The 22,019-nt window shown below is 42.0% G+C and overlaps 1 protein-coding gene across 2 annotated transcripts in view; it reads left to right on the plus strand.

Moving 5' to 3' along the window:
• LOC139461205 (ras-related protein Rab-27A-like) overlaps positions 1 to 22,019 on the plus strand; it is a 74,618-nt gene that overhangs the window by 48,790 nt on the left and 3,809 nt on the right. For both annotated transcript variants that reach the window (XM_071242803.1, XM_071242804.1), the window contains exons 2-4: positions 10,882 to 10,980; positions 16,752 to 16,858; positions 21,249 to 21,334. In XM_071242803.1, coding sequence (XP_071098904.1) covers positions 10,890 to 10,980; positions 16,752 to 16,858; positions 21,249 to 21,334 — 284 coding nt within the window. In that variant the 5' untranslated portion in view covers positions 10,882 to 10,889. The remainder of the gene's footprint in view (positions 1 to 10,881; positions 10,981 to 16,751; positions 16,859 to 21,248; positions 21,335 to 22,019) is intronic.

Here is a 22,019-nt window from a genome sequence, read left to right on the forward strand (position 1 = left end):
GGGCGCTTATTACGTCGAATACGGTATATGACGACGGTCTGTTCATAATCGAGTATGGACCAGACAATCTAGTGATTGATAGCATGCACATCGATCTACGCAATTGAGATACGAAGACATGCATGAAGTAAGTCAGCGAGTCTGACCACCTGATCCTGTCAGTCGCCTTTTACGACAGGCATAGTGGACCCTTTTGGCAAGCATTGGTTGCTGAAGACCTATCCTCTACTCGGATCTTCAATTGTCTGTTGATTGATTGATTGATGAGGCAGCGTATCGTACAGTCAAACTTTGTTGTGTCGTAGTTGAAGGGACCTACATAAATACTTCGAGTGATCCAAGGTTCGACACAACCAATAAATGATGAATAACACAGGCATATGTAGGGACCAAACTTTTACTTTGAGGCAACTGAAAGTTCGACACAACAGTGTTTGACTGTATGAGTAATCGAGGTGTGTGAAAAGTTAATCTCGATTAGGGAGCATCAGTACTAAACTAGTCCTTTCTCCTCCAATTTCTAGTAGATTTTACTTGATTGTTTAAATCTTAAGGGGTGCCACAATACTCTTATGAAACTTGTTGCTCTTACCTCATGTATCGATACATAGCGTGATACTCTTACCTCATGTACCGATACTATCGCCCAGTCATGTATCTGATGGTGACTCAAGTATCGCAATACACATGAATACATGAGGCAGGTGATACGTTCATGATTGGTTCATTTATTTATTGAAGTTTATTTTATTAAACATTTTGCATTTTGTTCGTGATGCGCAGTAACGTGACACGAGCCCTGGTGGTTATCAGACCAAGTTACTACATATGTAAATATTACATCTTGAAAATTGATACAGGTAAATTGATACATTGGTAAGTGTATTGTATCATCAGGTGTAACTTGGTGATGCATCGAAGTATCATTGAAAGATTACGACACTGGTACATTTGCTCTTGCATCCGCAGATATCTGGATTACGGTACCCGAAGTCCAGTTTCGACATATTCCACTGTATTTTGGTGGCCGATTTCATGTCCATTATCACGTCCTTCTGAATGTCTGTAGATGATATATTAATTGTTTTATGTATCAACTTCTGTAATATAATGTCAAAGTTCAAAACATAGTTTTATCAATAATTTTGTATGTTGTTTAATGCTGCACTCAGCAATATTCCAGCTAAATGACGAATCTGGACCAGACGATCCAGTGATTGTCATCATAAGCATCGGGATATTATGGCATGCATCAACCAAGTCAGCGAGTCTGACCCCCCCCCCCACCCCCCCCCCCAATCCTGTTAGTCGCCTCTTACAGCAAGCATAGTCGCCTTTTACCCTTGTGATGAAAGATTCACTGTCAAGGATGTTTATTGCCTCTAATGACAAACATAGTCGCCTGTTACGACAAGCATCTGTTGCCGAAGACCAGTTCTGTTTACAGTGTTTCACAGCATTAACAGTCAACAGCATATGTTGTTATACATGTTATGTGTTTTTAGAGTTTGTAGCTATATTCATATACTATGTAAGTAGGGCGATATCTTGTGTTTCGTATGACTTAACATCCTCATATCATTAACTGATGCTGAATGAGACATATATATTTAGCCCCTGTTGCGATTTTGGGCTAGAATAGGTCCACATTAATATATGCTTGTCATATGAGAAGAGTGCATTAATGGATCGGGTGGTCAAGCTTGGTGACTTTATTTATTGTGTGTCATTATAGCCCAAAAGCATGGGATTCATAATAACAATCACTGGTTTGGCTGCTACAGGTTAGATTATACAGATTATAATACGGCTTATATATTGCCGAGTAGAGTGTTTAACAACAAACGAAAAATATGAATTTACAATGAAGACAGGGTGTGACTACTGAGAACTTCTTGGGCTTCGGTCCTGCCCCTCACTGAAGCACATGTAACACATGTGGTGTCGCCTTAGGCCAGTTCACCCAGCAGTGAATGGGTACCCGGTAGGAAGAGATGGTAATGTGACTGTTCGACTTCTGGCACAACAGGCTGCTGGTCCCGTGACTGCTGTAATAAAAACAATTGACGATGTTAAGTCATCAGAACAATTGACATCAGCTAGGGAATTTTTTCGTAATGTTTGGAATTTTGATACTGTAAATCGTGAAATTAATGCGTCTCCAAAAGCCAAAAATGCAACTCAATATGAATGCAACACCCCCTGCTCTCAAGCATCAGTGGATTTATATCTAAAGAAACGATCCTGAGGAGACCTCTGTCAGGTTTACAGGAGATTCCTCACCTTAATCCATCCTTACATTAATCCAATCACACACCAAATTGCACCGCCTGTTAGCGCTGAGTAGAGTACTTCCGCTAAAACAACACATGCCCGCTGGCTCTAGTTGGCCTTTGACGCAGTCACAAAGAACAAAGACACCGTGTTGCATGGGTGGCGTCTGTATGGACTTGCAGGTGTGATCAGTGAGTAGAACTCTTGTCTTGACCCCAGCAGTGACAATTCACAGGATGAACTGTATTCGACGTAATAAGCACCCCACTCTAATAAGCGCCCATGGCGATATTTGCCAATATATTGGCTCATGAACAATCCCAATAAGCACCCTTTCCGATTGATCAATTTCCCCAATACTTATTTATTCGCGTATAATACGCACTCGTGTGTTATATGCACCCTTAATTATGGGCAATTAAATTCTGGAAAAATATATCTCTCGTATATAAACATTTCTGGCTGTCAGCCCTAAGTGGACTGCAAGCCCTAAGTGGACTGCAAGCCCTCCAAAACAAAAATACCAAAAACTGACCTAAATTAATAAATCAAATACTTAAAAGCTCCAACGACCTAACTAAGCCAGGCAAACAAATAACCTTCTTGTGAATACCCGCCCATGTAGGAATATACGGTAATGAAAAGGCCGATAAAGCAGCTAAACTATCCCTCAAAATCCCAGAAATAAGCTTAAACTTACCCATCTCAAAATCAGAAATTAAAAGCGTAAACAAGCAAAAAATCACCAAAAAATGGCATAACCTATATCATGTATATCTAAACTCAAATAGCCAAATCAAAAAAGTGCTCAGCAAACCACTAACCGAACCAAAAATTCTCCATCCATCAAAAAAAATCGACATAGTAATCACTAAACTTGGATCCAAACAGGACACACCAACCTAAATAACCACCCAAAAAAAAATAAAAAAACACACTACAGGTAACTGCCCACACTGCAAACAACCAGAAACCCCAGAACACGCACTAATCCACTGCACACACTACCTAACACATCGAACCGCATTACAAACCACCCTCAATCTAAACAAGGCTCTCACTCTAGGAGCAATACTAAACCCACAAAATAAACTAGAAAACTTCAACGCTTTAGGCGTATTCTTAATAAAAACAGAACTAATAAAACGCATCTAAAAACACAATAACCTACCAAATCAAAATCACATAAACAAACAAACATCCACCATACCCAGCTCCCTTAGTTCTCCTCCCCAACCCCATTGGCATTTATTCCAAATCTCAAAATTCCCCAATTCTATATAAGCAATTCCTAAACCCTCCTCTTGGGTTGCACAGACCACTTTCGCCCCTTTCGGAAACACATTAAATGGCCTGGCCGGGCCCGTGTGCGAAATACGCATTGGTCGGAAAGCGCACGTTAAATCTCCAAAGTAAGTAAGTAAGTCAGCATAAACCACAGAATTTATCCTTCAACTCGACAAAATATTATTCTAATAAGAGCCTCCTATTTCTAATTTTGAGAGCGCCCTGGGTGCTTATTACATTGAATATGGTAATTAGTGTTTGAATGACATTGTTTATATACTTGTTACAAGTACTGCTCAATAAACAGTGGTGTGGAATACATAGTTGTTTGTAAATTGTCTGAGTATCTTATTGTTGATATAATTGCGATGTTTGATAATGGGAACAAAGATCACTCGCATTTTTCAATTTAATTAAGGCTCATGTTAATTTCTAGATTAACAGTATTTCATGTGTTCCTATATTTTGTGATGATACGTAGAATAATATACTGAGGATTATGATTATCCCTCCTTCATGAACATGAGGGGCGGTCGGGTAGCCAAGTGGTTAGAGTGTTTGCTTGTCACGCCGAGGACTCTGATTCAGTTCCCGACATGGGTACGATGTGCGAAGCCCATTTCTGGTGTACCCGCCATGATATTGCTGGAATATTGCTAAAAGTGGCGTAAAACCAAAACTCATTTACGAACATGATGAATGAATTACCTGAAAGTTGGGTCTTCAGCAACCTTGCGGGTCGTAAGAGGCGACTAACGGGATCGGTTGGTCAGGCTTACTGCATGGTTGATACATGTCATCGTATCCCAATTGTGTAGGTCAATGTTCATTAGGTCAATCACTGGATTGTCTGGTCCAGTCTCTATTATTTACACACCACTGTCATACAACTGGAATATTGTTGAGTGTGGCGTTACAAACAAACAAACAAACAAACAAACAAACAAACATCTATCAGGAACAGATTATCTGGTTTGTAAGTAACTCATGCAGTCATTTAAGGCACCACAATTTGTTATGCAGAGTTATCTCCCCTAGTCACGTCATGATCCTATGATTGTGAGTTTGAATCCCATATTTGCCTCATAAGGATCACTTGTTTGTCAGCCTCATACTATTACCTGCATTGCTTCAAACTTCCTCCCACATCAAGCTTACGCGCCATGACAGCTCTATGAATAGCGTCCATTGGGTGGTCAAATGTGACTTAATATATGATTGGTGACCTAAATTTATCTACCACTTGTCACTTGGCAACCTAACAGTAAACAGGACTGATGACAATACTCCTAAATATTCGTGTAAGGAGCCGCTTGGCTCGCATTCCAAAAAACTAAGAGGGCTGCATGATATGACTGAAAGGCTTTTCAGAAGCTGTGCAAAACATCTAGTTTTCATCTGGGTTTCCAAACCAAATGCGACCCGTGAAGATTCTGGGGTAGAATAGGTCTTCAGCAACCCATGCTTGCCGTAAAAGGTGACTATGCTCGTTGTAAAAGGCGACTAACGGGATCGGGTGGTCAGGCTCGCTGACTTTTTTTATGCATGTCATCGATCCCAATTGCGTGGATCGATGCTCATGATATCAATCACTGGATTGTCTAGTCCAGACTCGATTATTTACAGACCCCGTCATATAGCTGGAATATTGCTGAGTGCGGCGTTAAACAACAAACAAACCAACCAACCAAACCAAATGCTCTTGGCAGGCAATTTGGGGAGAAATACTGTAAATCTTGAATTTAACGCGAGCGTGAATTAAATGCGAAAAATGTGAGTGGTCTTTGCTCACATTTTTAAACATCGCATTTATATCAACAATAAGACATTTTGGATAGCAAAAATACCAACTTAGACATACGCTGATGTATTCCACACCACTGTTTATTGAGCAGCACATTCAAACACTAATTACATCCTATGAATTGTCACTGCTGGGGTCAAGGCAAGAGTTCTACTCACTTATGTCATCACTGATCACACCTGCAAGTCCAGACAGACGCCACCCTTTGTTCTTTAAGACTGCGTGAAAGGCCGACACGAGCTCGCACGCATATATTGTTTTTGCGGAAGTACTTTTACTCAGCGCTAATAAACGGTGCTATTTGGTGTGTGATTGGATTAATGTAACTTGTAAGGTTGGATTAAGGTGAGGATTCTAAACCTGACTGAGGACATTTTCTTTAGATAGAAATCCACTGATGCTTGAGAGGGGGTGTCGCATTCATATTGAGTCACATTTTTGGCTAGGGTCCAGTGGTCGCATTCTTTTGGAGACGCATTAATTTCACGCTTCAAAGTAATTATTTTGTGCAAAATTGGCATTTCTTAAAACTTCATATTAATAATTATTTAGCATATTAAACATGTTAAAGTTACATTCAATACAATAATCTTTATTATTCCCAGTACAGGTCGACTCCAACCTCTAATATTTTCACTTGTCCTTTTTAACTTTATAGAGCTGTATGTTCTCAGATATTATCATTTTGTGTAATTAAACTTTAGGATATAAAAAAGGCTACATAGTAGGCAGTTAAAAAGGTTCTTATTCATCTTTTGTGAAGTTCACTAAAATGTCACTTGCTGAAGCTTTTCACAGATAAATATGAATTCTTAACCAAGTCCTAGAGTGCATGAACTGTTGACTTGATACAATTGAAATATGCACTAGCCTGGTAACAGTTAACTTGAATAAAAAATGAATATTCTTATTTGTCCCCCCCCCCCCCCCCCTCCTGTCAAAAAAAAGTTAACTACGGCCTTGGGTGAGACAGGCGTTTGTTCCCTTCTGAACACATGCTTCCATCGCCAATACAAACACACAAGTGGACCTTTCGACCCCTGATTCCCTAAATTTAGATACAACTTTAGTTTATCCCTGTGTCAAAATCAGCTGTTGCATACACAGCACCAGAACTACAACAGAGCAGTTGATGTGACAAGTATGCTGTGGTGAACACTATAATATTATCCCTTGAGTTGGGATTAATCAAGGCAAGCTAGTGCGTCTATTGTATAGAAGAATTGACAAGACAAGATTTTATCACAGACTCTGGAGCGTCCAAAATGCCAGAAAACGTGCGAAGCTGTGGAGAATGCTGGGAAATCAATACTCCCCCTCCTTTACAGGCCATATCGTGTAGAATAACGTGACAGAAATCGGGCAGAGTTGCGTCCTCTAATACACCACGGCTTGCAAGTATGTAGTTGTTCCTGCGGTTTATGTTTTCGACTTCCTGATGTGGGATTAAAGTGCAGGGGCCCTCCACGAAACGATCTTACAGCTGGGACTTTGGCTTTTTTAGAGTTTGTGTGAAAATATTGGAATCACGACATGAACTGTTCAAACTCAAAGACTGCACGTTGTGCCTGGAAGTTGTGTACTTCCTGATGTTGAATTAAAGTGTTGTGGCCCTCCACAAAGTGATTTTAGTGCTATGACTTAGTTTTTTCAAGTTTGATTGATCACAACACTTGAACTGAAGCACTCAGAATGTTTCACAGAATTTTGTGAAATATTGGCGTCTTGAAACTACCCAAACAGTTTGTGAGATCATCTTCTCTCATATTTGCATGTTTTGATGTGTAATGAAATACATATTCCGATATATTTGATTGTGGATTCCCCCCATATTCAAAACCCAATTACCGTATTCGACGTAATAAGCGCCCAGGGCGCTCTCAAAATTAGTAATAGAGGGTTCTTATTAGAATATTATTTTGGTGGAAAAAACAGAGTTGAAAGATAAATTTTGTGGTTTATGCTGACAGACTGAAATGTTTATATACTAGAGATATATTTTTCCAGAATTTAATTGCCCATAATTGAGGGTGCATATTACACACAAGTGCGTATTATACGCGAAAAAATAGGTCTTCTGTACATTGATAAATCGGAAGGGGTGCTAATTGGGATTGTTCACTAGCCAATATATTAGCAAATATCGCTGTGGGCGCTTATTAGAGCGGGGCATTTATTATGTCGAATACGGTACTTTAAGTTAACTTGCGTACAGAAACGCAGGAATTAAATGGAAAACTCAAATGAATAAAAACAACATGCATAAATACTCAGTGAAGCTTTTTCAGTATGCGTAAAATGGAGCTAATTTCCTTTCCGAGTCAAGCCTATATTTAGATCCGTTATGTACATCTAAAACATTATTTCATGAGAGCAGAGTTTGTCGTATGAGGCGACTATGCTTGTTGTAGGAGGCACTTCATGGAATCAGGCAGTCAGGCTCGCTGACTTGGTTGATGCATATCATCGTATCCCAATTGTGTTGATCAGTCCTCATGACATCACTGGATCGACTGGTCAAGATTCTATTATTTACAGAGCTCCATCATTTAGCTGGCATATTGCTGAGTGACGTTAAACAACATACAAACAAACAAATCATAATATCAATCACTGGTTCATCTGGTCCAAACTCCATGCTGTCTTATAGCTGGAATAGCGTTGACTGCAGTGTGAGTGTGTCCCTTGCTTATCGTGCTGGGGTCACGGGTGGCCCAGTCATCTAAGGCGCTGCGATTCGCTGTGCAGAGTTGCGTCCTTTGGGCACGCCAGAAACCTATGATTTTGGGTTGGAATCCCAGTTCGCCCTGATTATGTTTCTAGGTTTGTCAGAACCATACCCAAGTTCGTGGGTTTCACCGAAGTGGTAAACATCTGAGACCTGCATCACTTCGTGTTTTCCTCCCACATTAAGCTGACACGCCGCGATATAACTTGAATACTGTTAAAAGCGGCGTTAAACCCAACTCACTCACTCACTCATTGAGCTTATTAGAGGACCCAGACAGCACTCACTTTGGACCAGGTAAACCAGCGATTGATATTATGATTATGACGGAGGCCTGTAGATAATTCAAGTCTTGGTCAGGCAAACCAGTGATTGATACTAGGGTGGGACGGGTAACTCAGGTACCCGGGTCGGGTGGGTAGTGACTACAACCCGGGTACCCACAGGACTACCCGGACACATGGTTAGTCACGTGATATATTGTTTAATGGCAATAATTATCTATAACTCTATGGTTACACTACAAGTCACTAATGTTTGCATTTCTGTCTGAGTATGCACCCATTCCTTCTGATTTTTCATATGGTTGAATGAAGATATAACTTAATTCAACTTCAGTGTATGAACATGATGAATGACTAGATTGTTTAATACATGCATCTAAATACGTTTTGCTAGGGCTATGCTAAAAATGTTCCCAATTGGATATTTTGAGACATCTCCTGTAGGTACCCGGGTAGGGTCGCGTAATAGGGGGGTGGGTACCCGGGTTGTAAATTTGGACTCGTCCCAGCCCTAATTGATACGATTGGGCCAGTCCAGTAACCCTTCTCTTGGACTGGGTGTATTTTTTTTCTCTGTTTCCCATCTCCCGCCTGCCCTGAATTTTCATTCCGACACGTCAAAATAAATAAGTTTTCTTTTCTCAATACTCCCACCGCTGTGGAAATGTATGCCCTGAAACATGCATCTGCAGTTGCACATTAAAATAAACCCTGGGTAAAACTTGACTTTTCCTCTGCTATATTTATTAAAACTTAAAACAACTCGCTCGTCACGCTGAAGACCCTGGTTCGATTCCCGACATGGGTACAATATGTGAAGCCAATTTCTGGTGTGCCCCGCCGTGATATTGCTGGAATATTGCTAAAAGCGGCGTAACACCATACTCGCTATATCATTAATTAATTTAATATCTGTTACCAAGTGTTCTTCACTTTAAAATTTCAAATAAGTTACAAATTTAATTTAATTTTTTTTTAAATTTCGCCCACCAGATCTCTTGCTGGTTGAGGTTGAAGATGAGAAACACATAAAAAATATCGATGGCCTATTCGATGGCCTATAAACCCGGTTCCTTGTGGACAACTTATGCAAAATAGCTTGCAGCAAATCTCTACGATGCAAACATTCCAAGATTAGAATATTGATGTTATTCAAATTAACAACAGTGTTATATGAAGGTTTTTAGATGATTACAGCTTTAAATTTAAGAAAAAAACGGCTCCTGCTTTTTTCGAATCGTATTTCCATAACGATCCCGCTCAGCAGCAAACCCACCTAGCACTCACTACACACACAGAGGAGTCTGCCTGATCTGTTGTGTCTGTGTGTGACAGAGAGTATTTTAACGTTCTTAATGTTTTAGGGGTTTAAGTCGTCGGAAGACTTTTCGGTGTTGATGAATGGGTTTGCCATGGTAACTGTCGCATGCTCACTGGGTCGCTTGCTGTTTTCAGATATGATCGGGGCCCAAATAGCAGCAGATTACAGCGGTATCTTTAAGATGTTTTTACCATAGTTTTTGTTGCAATTTCATTTTGGTATGACAGACAGTTTTGATGGGGATGTGACAAATGCAAATTGATTTTCTTTTTTTGGAAGTCAAGTTTTCTGAGCATAATGTCACTTGATCTTAATGCTGGGTCTTTGACAAACTTGACATCTCCTTTAATACCAGTTTGGGAATGTATTTTGTTAAAAGGTTAAGGGTCCTTTTGAGCCCTCATGATCAGCGTAATTTGATATTTAATCAAATCTCTTAGACCCCGTGGGGATTCTGGGTTTTTGTTTGTAGTTTGATTGGGCAATATTTCAGCTGTAAATAATCTAGACTGGACCAGACAATCCAGTGATTGATATGATGAGCATCAATCCACGCAATTGGGATACGATGACATGCATCAACCAAGTCAGCGAGCCTGACCACTCGATCCCGTTAATCGTCTCCTACGACAAGCATAGTCGCCTTTTACGGCAAGATGGATTTCATTAGGAAATATATACAGTACAAACATATGGTAAAAATGTCTTTGTGGTTTACAATGTTTACAGTCCTGCTCTAGCTTAGATTTTCATTTGACGTTTTAAAAGACAGCCTTTATTGTTTATCTCTCATTTGAGCCATACTGACGTATTTGATCATGTCAGTACAAAACTTGCAAGTTAAGAAGAAAAAAAATGTAAGTTTAAATTTAAATTTGAACATGTCTGATAGTTTTCATACTAATATTTCAAGTTTTGTGAGAGGCGGTCGGGTAGCCTAGTGGATAAGGCGTTCGCTCGTCACGCTGAAGACCCGGGTTGATTCCCCACACGGGTACAATTTGTGAAGCCCATTCCATGTGTTCCCTGGTGTGATAATGCTGGAATATTGCTAAAAGCGGCTTAAAACCACACTCACTCACTCCAGTTTTGTGCAGATTTGCAGTTTGACGTATCCAGTGGGCCGAAAAGGGCAGTTTTCCTCTTTTTACTAATGTACTAATGGACATATTTTATTTTGCAGATTTGGAGATGGGGGACTCCACTCCCACTCACGGTGGAGGGGGAACGGGGGGAGGGAGCTCTGGCGAGTATGACTATCTCATCAAGTTTCTAGCATTAGGTAAGTATTGATTCCATGCCATGACACTGTTGCGTATGTCCTGCTACGAAGATGGAGATGTTTAATGGGGTTTAACATCGCATTCGGGATTACTGCGCTTATATGGCGACGTGTGTATGCTTGCTCTATTCTGGAATTATACCAATTTTATGAAATGTCGTGCTGCAGTTTAACATGGATACCCCACCAGAAACATCATATGGACTCCAAGCCGTCCAGTCCTTGTTTTGTCCCCTTAATTCCTAGCACCAGGCAGGGTAAAAACAAGTACCATTTTATAACATGGCCTAGAGGATCAAATCACCAACCTTCCACTCTCAAGGAAGATCTCTACCCATTGGACCAGTGAGGCGGCTGTGAAAATGGTCAATGGGTACCGGTAACCTATGGCCTGGCAGGTCGAGAAGTGCAACCTGTTTTGCATCCTAGCTTAAAAAATGGTTGCCATATTGTATAGAATCTTGCATAGACAGATGCTAGTCAGATGTAAAATGTGAAAGCAAAAACATAGAATCATGAACACTGACAAGGATGGAAGGCTAATTACATGAACAGCGGTCAAGTCATTGACCAGGAGATGGCTTCATCACGTGACAGTGTCTGCGGACACTTGTTAATCCCGTTCGAGGGTTTTTTGTAGGTTCTGTTCTAGACATCATTGGCAACTAATTTTTGAGCTAGCATAGAAAATAGGCTGGTACTTACCTGCATGATAATAGTCTATAGGATGACGGACTGTGAATAATTGAGTCTGGACCAGACAGTCCAGTGATCGATATCATGAGCATCATCCCATACAACAATCAACCAAGTCACTGAGCCTGACCACCCAATCCATTTTTGTTACCTCTTACAAGCCAAGGTTGCTTGGGTTTCCTCCAACCCAGAAGGGGGCCACGGATAACCCAGTCGTCTAAGGCGCCGCGATTCGCTGTGCAGAGTTGCATCCCTATCTGCCTATCTGCTTTATTATTTTTTTCAAGATGCATGAGTTGAAATTTCAAGGTAATAAGTTGAGATTTTGTTGCTACTACTTGTCCACAACTTGCCATCAGCAGTGTAATGAACAGACATTATCTTGAAATTTCAACTATGTATCGTGAAATTTCAACTATTTATCGTGAAATTTCAACTTAGTATCTTGAAATTTCAAGAAAGAAAAAAAAAGAGCAGATGGCTTTTAACGGATTCCGTATGTTCTACACTCGTCAGTTTAAACTTGCGTTATCTAAAAACAGAGCATTTCACTAGAATTGCAGATAAGCTGCTTATTTCTGTGAAATACTCAAAATACATCACCATTATCCAATTATTTTGATTTGCTTGCTTACAAATTATAAAAACACTGTGGAATTACCCAGTGTAGCCTTTACAGATTGCGTACCTGTGTTGCTTGACTGACAGATGTTTACATACCATGTATACTACTCAACGTTTGATAGGGATACAGGACTATTTACTACTGTTATGTAACAAGGGGACAGCAACTGGTGTTCTTGAACTGTGTACTTTCTTTATTAACTTTCAGGGGGCACGGGTTCTAAGGAGACGCGATTAGCTGTGCAGAGTTGTGCCCCTTGGGCACGTCAGAAACCTATGATTGTGGGTTCGAATCCCAGTTTGCTCCAATTATGTTTCAAGGTTTGTCAGCACCATACCCGTGCTTGTGAGTTTCACAGAAGTGGTAAACGTCTGAGACCTGCATCACTTCGGGTTTTCCTCCCACATTAAGCTGACACGCCGTGATATAACTGGAATACTGTTAAAAGCGGTGTTGATTTGCTCGATAATCATGATTATGTTTCTAGGATTGTCAACACCATACCCTTGCTCGTGGGTTTCACCGAAGTGGTAAACATCTGAGACCTGCATCACTTTGGGTATAATGATATAACTGGAATACTATTAAAAGCAGCGTTAAACCCAACTCACTCACTGAGTTATCACTCACTGAGTTATCACTTAGCTGTCATGTATATTGATTGAATGCATGCATCATGAGTACATACGACATGTCAGTGAATAATGCATGTCTTGCTTACTGTATATCACGGTTGTGAGCTTATGCGAGATGTTATACACTTGGGACCGAACACAACAAGATCGAAATTAGAAGTCACCGGAAACAGCATTTTAAGCAGAGTTATTTGTAAAAAGAGTACTTATTGCTTGGAAACTACATAATAAACTGGTCCCAAGGAAATAATCATTTTGTATGAATACCCAATGAAAACTGTCAAAAACCAAAATGAATGTTAACATGTAAGAACTCAATGCCACAGCCGTGACTCGAGCCCTGCTATCACACAGCCATTCTGTTCAAACACAAAATTACTAATGTTTACAACACTAGTTCTCGTAAAGCCTGGAGATCCAGATTATTTCAGTGATTCTGAAACCCTGCAAATGCCCAGCGAACATCAGTACATCCTACGACTTCCTGGTTTCAGAGCCCAGAGGGAACTGTTCTGTCGTTTACTTGAAGCTGAAATTAGTCCATTACCTTTTCGAGAAATCTTGCCAAAGAGTATTTTGGTGGGTTAGCCTGATGAATATTCAGAAGTCTCCAATTACAGTTCATCCCAATGGGCTGATGTGATTTGTTCTTGAGAAAATGCGATTTGTGTTTTGTATGGACATGCGGGACAGGCTGTTGTGAAGAGATCCTCTAACTTAGTCTAAGCTGGTGGCTATTGCATTTGGCGTATGGGATGGAAAGAGAGCCTTGTTTAACTTCATCCCATCTTCTTCATTCTGAAAAAGCCTAGGGGTGAAACTGACCTAGATGTAAATGTGGAGGAGATATGGGAAGTTGGGATGTGACTGTCAGTGTCAGGGGGATATTCAGAGGCAGAATAGGGCCTCATTTCCTGCAGTGCTGTTTGTGTGACAACTGTCGTTAACTTCCATACATCAGCGTATACTTGCGTTAACTGAAGCACAATCATCACGCTCTGTTCTACTAAGGCTGTGCTCTACTAAGGCTGTGTTCCACTGAGGCTGTGTTCCACTGAGGCTGTGTTCTTCTAAGGCTGTGTTCCACTAAGGCCCTGTTCTACTAAGGAACTGTTCTACTAAGAAACTGTTCCACTAAGGCCCTGTTTACTAAGGAACTATTCTACTAAGGCCCTGTTCTACTAAGGAACTGTTCCATTTAGGCCTTGTTCCACTAAGGCTCTGTTGCACTAAGGAACTGTTCTACTAAGGAACTGTTCTACTAAGGAGCTGTTCCACTTAGGCCCTGTTCTACTAAGGAATTGTTCTACTAAGGCTCTGTTCTACTAAGGCTCTGTTCCACTAAGGGTCTGTTCTACTAAGAAACTCTTCCACTAAGGCCCTGTTCTACTAAGGCACTGTTCTACTAAGGAACTGTTCCACTAAGGCCCTGTTCTACTAAGGAACTGTTCTAATAAGGAACTGTTTCACTAAGGCCCTGTTCTACTAAGGCTCTGTACTACTTAGGAACTGTTCTAAGAAACTGTTCCACTAAGGCCCTGTTCTACTAAGGAACTGTTCTACTATGGCCCTGTTCTACTAAGGAACTATTCTACTAAGGCCCTGTTCTACTAAGGAACAGGGGCGGTCGGGTAGCCTGATGGTTAAAGCGTTCGCTAGTCACGCTGACGACCCGGGTTCGATTCCCGACATGGGCACAATGTGTGAAGCCCATTTCCAGTGTCCCCCGCCGTGATATTGCTTGAATATTGCTAAAAGTGGATTTAAACCATACTCACTCACTCACTCACTCTACTAAGGAACTGTTCCATTTAGGCCCTGTTCTACTAAGGCTCTGTTCCACTAAAGCTCTGTTGCACTAAGGCTCACTTCCACTAAGGAACCGTTCCACTTAGGCCCTGTTCTATGAAAGAACTGTTCTACTAAGGAATTGTTCTACTAAGGCTATGTTCTACTTAGGCTCTGTTCCACTAAGGCTCTGTTCCACTAAGGCTCTTTTCTACTAAGGAACTGTTCCACTTAGGCCCTCTTCTACTAAGGAACTGTTCCACAACGGCTCTGTTCTACTCAGGAACTGTTCCACTCTGGCTCTGTTCTACTAAGGAACTGTTCCACTTAGGCCCATTTCTACTAAGGAACTGTTCCACTAAGACTCTGTTCTACTAAGGCTCTGTTCCACTAAGGCTCTTCCACGAAGGAACTGTTCCACAACGGCTCTGTTCTACTAAGGAACTGTTCCACTTAGGCCCTCTTCTACTAAGGAACTGTTCCACTACGGCTCTGTTCTACTAAGGAACTGTTCCACTTAGGCCCTCTTCTACTAAGGAACTGTTCCACAACGGCTCTGTTCTTCTAAGGAACTGTTCCACTAAAGAACTGTTCTACTAAGGAACTGTTCCACAACGGCTCTGTTCTACTAAGGAACTGTTCCACTTAGGCCCTCTTCTACTAAGGAACTGTTCCACTACGGCTCTGTTCTACTATGGCTCTGTTCCACTAAGGCTCTGTTCTACTAAAGAACTGTTCTACTACGGCCTTGTGCTACTTTTTGCCTCTTCATCATGTGAATGCTGAATAGGTTGATGCCTTTGTCTCTGTTACGAGTGCCCAGCTTGTTTGTTTGGGTTTCTATAGTTTCTTGAAGGTTCCTTTTTCCAGTAAATGGTATGAAATCACTAGAATAAGAGAAACTACAGAACCCCAAGGGAAAAGCCAAACATTAACAGAGACCAAGCATCTACACATCTTCCTGATGCAAGGGAGTTAACTGACTAAAATAGTCCAGTTTCCACCCTTGCCAAACTAGGCTGGAATGATGAACTAACAAGTCTATGCATAGTCCAATGCAAATCGTGTAATGAAAGTGACATCTGAAGTAATTAAGAAAGAAAATTTGTGGATATCAACTTCTTTATTATGGGGAACACAACGTTTCAGAGTATATACTTCTCAATCATCAGGTGAATTAATGCTATAGAGCAGAGAACATTTATATGTACCTGTACGAACAGTTAAAGTAATAAGAAAACAAAGGTGGAAACTTAACAAGGGAAGACAACAGTCATTTGTCGCTGATAGTGGACAATTGGAAGCCAGGACTTAAATTAGCACTGATAGTAAATAGCAATGTAAATGGACAAATGGAAGACAAATGATAAAGGAGTAAGTATGTACTCAGAAACGTTGTGTTCCTCATGATAAAGAAGTTGACATCCATATGGCCTCTTCCATATGTGGGGCGGTCGGGTAGCCTAGTGGTTAAAGCGTTCGCTAGTCACACCGACAACCCGGGTTCGATTCCCGACATGGGCACAATGTGTGAAGCCCATTTCTGGTGCCCCCGCCATGATATTGCTGGAATATTGCTAAAAGCGGCGTTAAACCATACTCACTCAATCACTCCTCTTCCTTATGTGCATCGATTTTAAATGCCATTCAAAGACTTCTGAAGTAAGGAGCGGTTCAGTAGCATAGTGGTTAAAGCGTTCGCTGGTCACCCCAACGACCCGGGTTTGGTGCCCGACATTGGCACAATGTGGGAAGCCCATTTCTGGTTCCCCCACCGTGACATTACTGGAATATTGCTAAAAGCGTCGTAAAACCATACTCACTCACTCACTCACTTCTCAAGGAATTTTTGCAATATTTCAAGTGACAGTTTTTGCGATCTTTCAATATCTAAAATGCCTGAATGTTGGCAGGTAACCATGAAGATGTTGAGGCAACACTTATCAGTCACCTGACCGACTGTCTTTTTGGGGGTTTTAAGATTACTTCAAACACTGAACCACGCTAAATGTCTGTATTGTTTGCAGGTGACTCGGGTGTGGGGAAGACAAGCTACCTCTACCAGTACACGGACAGCATGTTTAACTCCAAATTCATTTCAACCGTGGGCATCGACTTCCGGGAAAAACGTGTGGTGAGCAGTGTTACCTCCTACAAGGAGAGAGAGAGAGAGAGTGGGTGTCTTTATGTGCGCTTTCCGACTTTATGCGTATTTCGCACACGGGCCGACCAGGCCAATTAGTGGTTTTGCTGAGGAGCGTATGTCCGAAATGGAAGGGCAACCTGGGGGACTTTAGGGTTGCTTCGTTAAGTTTGGGCAAATTTTGAATTTCATACAAGGAACATGGAGGTTCCATTTCAAAGGTGAGGTGAAATTGGGTTAAACGTCGCGTCCAAGATTATTGCACTTATATAGCGACGTGTGTGTGTGTGTTTGTGTGTGTGTGTGTGTGTGTGTGGCTGCTTGTACTAGTCCGGACTGATGCCGATTTATAGTGCTCACCAACTAAGATACCATGCCACAGTTTAACATGAATACCCCACTCAGACACAGTATACTGACTCCAAGCCGACCAGTCCTTGTTTTAGGCCCTTAATGCCGAGCGCCAGGCAGGGCAACAACAAGTACCATTTTATAACATGGCCTAGAGGATCAAATCACCAACCTTCCGCTCTCAAGGCAGATCTCTACCCACTGGACCAGTGAGGCGGCTGTGAAAATGGTCAATGGGTACCGGTAACCTATGGCCTGGCAGGTCGAGAAGTGCAGCCTGTTTTGCATCCTAGCTTAGAAAATGGTTGCCATATTGTATAGAATCTTGCATAGACAGATGCTAGTCTGATGTAAAATGTGAAAGCAAAAACATAGAATCATGAACGTCTTTTGGTATGACCCGGCCGGGGATCGAACCCCAGGTGGACGCTCTACCACTAGACCACGGACGCGGTCCTATTTCAAAAATTGATCGCAGGGCTATATCTGTCTTTACTTCTATACCTCAGAGTTATGATGGGCGTGGGATTACCGATACCTTTGTAAAGAAGGCCCTGCGTGGGCTCTGTGCCAGATTGTGACATGGGGGCTACGACTGCTGACACGTCTGTCATTTATTTTGACACGTGATGGAGACGGAGTTAATGATGGCTTTGAGGAACTGGGTTCCTGGCTTTGATCATTAATGTGAGCTCAGCTCGGGATTTGTAGTAATCCTGCTGCTATTACATAGTCCAGTGCAATTCCCAGAAAATGTCCTGATCTCCTGCAATGATCTTGTTTTGTAGGTCAGTCACAGTCTGTGCAAAAACCTGGAGTCTACTGGCATTAACATGCCACCTTGTATCATTTTCAGCAGAATGGAGTGGTATTATATGGACTTTTATTAGCTGAGCTTAGTTGCCCAAACGGAATTTTACTTGACTGGGGCTACGTACAACATTCCAGAGTTTAAGAAGGGAATTGTTTTTATTAAAACACCAGAAAATATTTTGCTTCAGGGTTTACCACAACAGCAATAAATGTTGCAGGAAATGTTAGCTGTCATGAAAGACACTGTTGTCAAGAATAATGGTTCCAGAAAATACCAGGAGAAAAATAATTTGGCGTGGGCAAATTATTAAACTTGTCGCAGGGCATGCCAGCTGTCAGGAAGAAAACTTCAGAAAACACATTTGTATGTCTTGAACCAGTGACCCCCCCCCCAAAAAAAATATCCTGTTTCTGGCAAAATATACTACTTTGAAAAAGTAGAGGACAACCGATTTATTTCGTATGTGGGGCAGTCTGGTAGCCTAGTGGCTATAGGGTTCGCTCATCACGCCAAAAACCCGGGAAGGGTCGGGTAATGGGGGGTCGGGTACCAGGGTAGTAAATCTGGACTTGTCCCAACCCTAGATTGTAGTATTGATGTCAGCTATTGCTGTAATGACATGTGGGATCCGGACATGGAATTGCAAACTACTGTTGGGAATCACTTGCAAAATGAAGTTTAGTCGACAATCGAGCATGATCGAACAATTTCGAAATTTGGCCCTTTACTTTGATGTCATCACTTAAGTTTCTTCTCTGTCTCCATCAGCTTCAAAGGTTCATTTTATTATGATCTGGTTGGTTGGTGTGGTAGGTTGGTTGGATGGGTGGCTGTTTGGTTGGTTGGTTGGTTGGGTGGCTGTTTGGTTGGTTGGTTGGTTGGTTGGTCTGGTATGTTGGTTGGTTGGTCTGGTATGTTGGTTGGGTGGGTGGCTGTTTGGTTGGTTGGTTGGTCTGGTATGTTGGTTGGTTGGTTGGGTGGCTGTTTGGTTGGTTGGTTGGTTGGGTGGTTGTTTGGTTGGTTGGTTGGTTGGTTGTTTGGTTGGTTGGTTGGTTGGTTGGTTGGTTGGTTGGTTGTTTGGTTGGTTGGTTGGTTGGTTGGTCTGGTATGTTGGTTGGTTGGCTGGGTGGCTGTTTGGTTGGTTGGGTGGTTGGTTGGTTGGTTGGTTGTTTGGTTGGTCTGGTATGTTGGTTGGTTGGTTGGGTGGCTGTTTGGTTGGTTGGTTGGTTGGTCTGGTATGTTGGTTGGTTGGTTGGGTGGTTGTTTGGTTGGTTGGTTGGTCTGGTATGTTGGTTGGTTGGTTGGGTGGTTGTTTGGTTGGTTGGTTGGTCTGGTATGTTGGCTGGTTGGATGGGTGGCTGTTTGGTTGGTTGGTTGGTTGGTCTGGTATGTTGGTTGGTTGGTTGGGTGGTTGTTTGGTTGGTTGGTTGGTCTGGTATGTTGGTTGGTTGGTTGGGTGGCTGTTTGGTTGGTTGGTTGGGTGGTTGTTTGGTTGGTTTGGTTGGGTGGCTGTTTGGTTGGTTGGCTGTTTGGTTGGTTGGTTGGCTGGTTGGTTGGTTGGTTGGTTGGTCTGGTAGGTTGGTTGGTTGGATGGGTGGCTGGTTGGTTGGTTGGTTGGTCTGGTATGTTGGTTGGTTGGGTGGCTGGTTGGTTGGTTGGTTGGCTGGTTGGGTGGCTGTTTGGTTGGTTGGTTGGTTGGTTGGTCTGGTAGGTTGGTTGGTTGGTTGGCTGGTTGTGCAATATTCCAATATTAATGCAATTGTGAATTAAATGTGAGTGGTCTTTGCTCGCATTGATTAAACATTGCATTTATATCTCAAAATGATATGATATATCTCAACAATAAGATGGCCTCACTTCACATTTTGTAAAGCAGAAATACCAACATGGACATAAAAACAAACAACTCTGTATATTCCACAGCACTGTATATTGAGCAGCACTTGTAACAAGTATATAACAATGTCATTCAATCACTAGAAATTACATAATAGACATCCTGTGGCCTCACAGAAGCAATTTTCTCTGTACAAACTAGTAATTCCACTTGGGCTTGGGGAGGGGTGTGTGTGATTGGGTGGGGGGAGTCATATTGAGTCACATTTTTGGCTAGGGGCCAGCAAACTCATTCATTATGAGACGCATTCATTTCAAGATTTACCGTATATGAGGATAGTCAGTAAATAAACACGTCTGGACCAGACTACCCCATGATTGACATCAAGACATATAATCTGCCAGGTAACAGCCAGGGGACTCCATGTGCAGGTATTCATGCCTTGTGTTGCTTCAGGGGTGTAAGACATGGGATGTGGCCAAATTTACTACCCGGGTACCCACCCCTCTATCACCCTACCCAAACAGGTACCCCGCTTTAGGTCTCAAGTGATAGATAGGTATAAAATATTCTATTAGCAATAGTTTGGCCGTAGCTGCAGCTACCCGCTACAGGTCTTAAGAGTTTGGTACAAAATGTCCGATTGGAAATAGTTTGAGCGTAGTCCTGGCAAAATGTGTTTAGATACACGTATAATACGATCTGGTCATACATACACTGAAGTTGACTGAGTGAGTGAGTGAGTATGGTTTTACGCCGCTTTTAGCAATATTCCAGCAATATCACGGCGGGGGACACCACAAATGGGCTTCACACATTGTACCCATGTCAGGAATCGAACCCGGGTCTTCGGCGTGACGAGCGAACGCTTTAACCACTAGGCTACCCGACCGCCCCGAAGTTGACTGAAGTTTATTCTTTCTTTAAACATCTAAAAGTCAGAAGGAATGTGCGCATCGTCCAAAAGAAATGTGAACATTAGTGACGTGTAGTGTAACCATGGACCTCTAGATAATTTTTGTCAATAAACAATATATCACGTGACTAACCACGGGCCCGGGTAGTCCTGTGGTTACCCAGATCCTTTTCAGTACCCAAACGATCCGAGTACCTGAGTTACCCGAGTTACCCGTCCCAGCCCAAATAGGATGTGTAACAATGGGAAGCAAGGCCGTAGTTAACTTTTTTTGAAAGGGGGGGCAAATATTTGTACAAGTATCACTTGTCCCCAACTTGATTCAAATAAAACTGTGCTATGGCACTGGGAAGGTACCCCAACAGAAGCCAACACAACAACGACAGCAACACAACAATGAAGGATACTCCCTGCTCACCTATTAATGTTGCTAATGTACTCTCTCTCTATCTCTGCATGACAGGTTCACCGAGTGCCAAGTGTGGACGGGTCAGTCGGGCGGAGTCAGAGGATCCACTTGCAGCTGTGGGACACGGCTGGGCAGGAGAGGTACTCAATAGACGTTTTGTTTGTTTGATTAACGCCCCACTCAGCTATATTCCAGCTATATGACGGCGGTCTGTAAATAATCGAGTCTGGGCCAGACAATCATGTGATTGACAACATGAACATCGACCTACGCAGTTGGGATACGATAACATGCATCAAGCAAGTCAGTGAGCCTGACCACCCGATCCTGTTAGTCGCCTTTTACGACAAGCATAGTCGCCTCTTACGGCAAGCATGGGTTGCTGAAGACCTATTCTACCCCGGCATCTTCATGGGTACAATAGACGTCAGCCAAACGGCAGTTACATTCCTGTCTCAACACAAGGAATTACGTATTATCTGTCTTCAATGAATGATTGGTTGTTTGTTTTTTGTTTCACGCCACACAATATTCCAGCCATATGATGGTGGTCTGTAAATAATCAAGTCTGGGTCAGATGATCCAGTGATTGACATCATGAGCATCGATCCACGGAAATTGGAGTACGATGACATCAGTGATGTTTTCGTTTGTTTGTTTGTTTGTTGTTTAACACAGCACTCGGCTATATTCCAGCTATATGACGGTGGTGTGTAAATAATTGAGTTTGGACCAGACAATCCAGTGATGGACATCATGAGTATCGACCCACGAAAATTTGGGTACGATGACATCAAACATTTGTTTGTTTGTTTGTTGTTTTAT

This window comes from Haliotis cracherodii, unplaced genomic scaffold, assembly GCF_022045235.1.
Source record: "Haliotis cracherodii isolate W230 unplaced genomic scaffold, xgHalCrac1.p SCAF_14, whole genome shotgun sequence".
NCBI classification, from domain to species: domain Eukaryota; kingdom Metazoa; phylum Mollusca; class Gastropoda; order Lepetellida; family Haliotidae; genus Haliotis; species Haliotis cracherodii.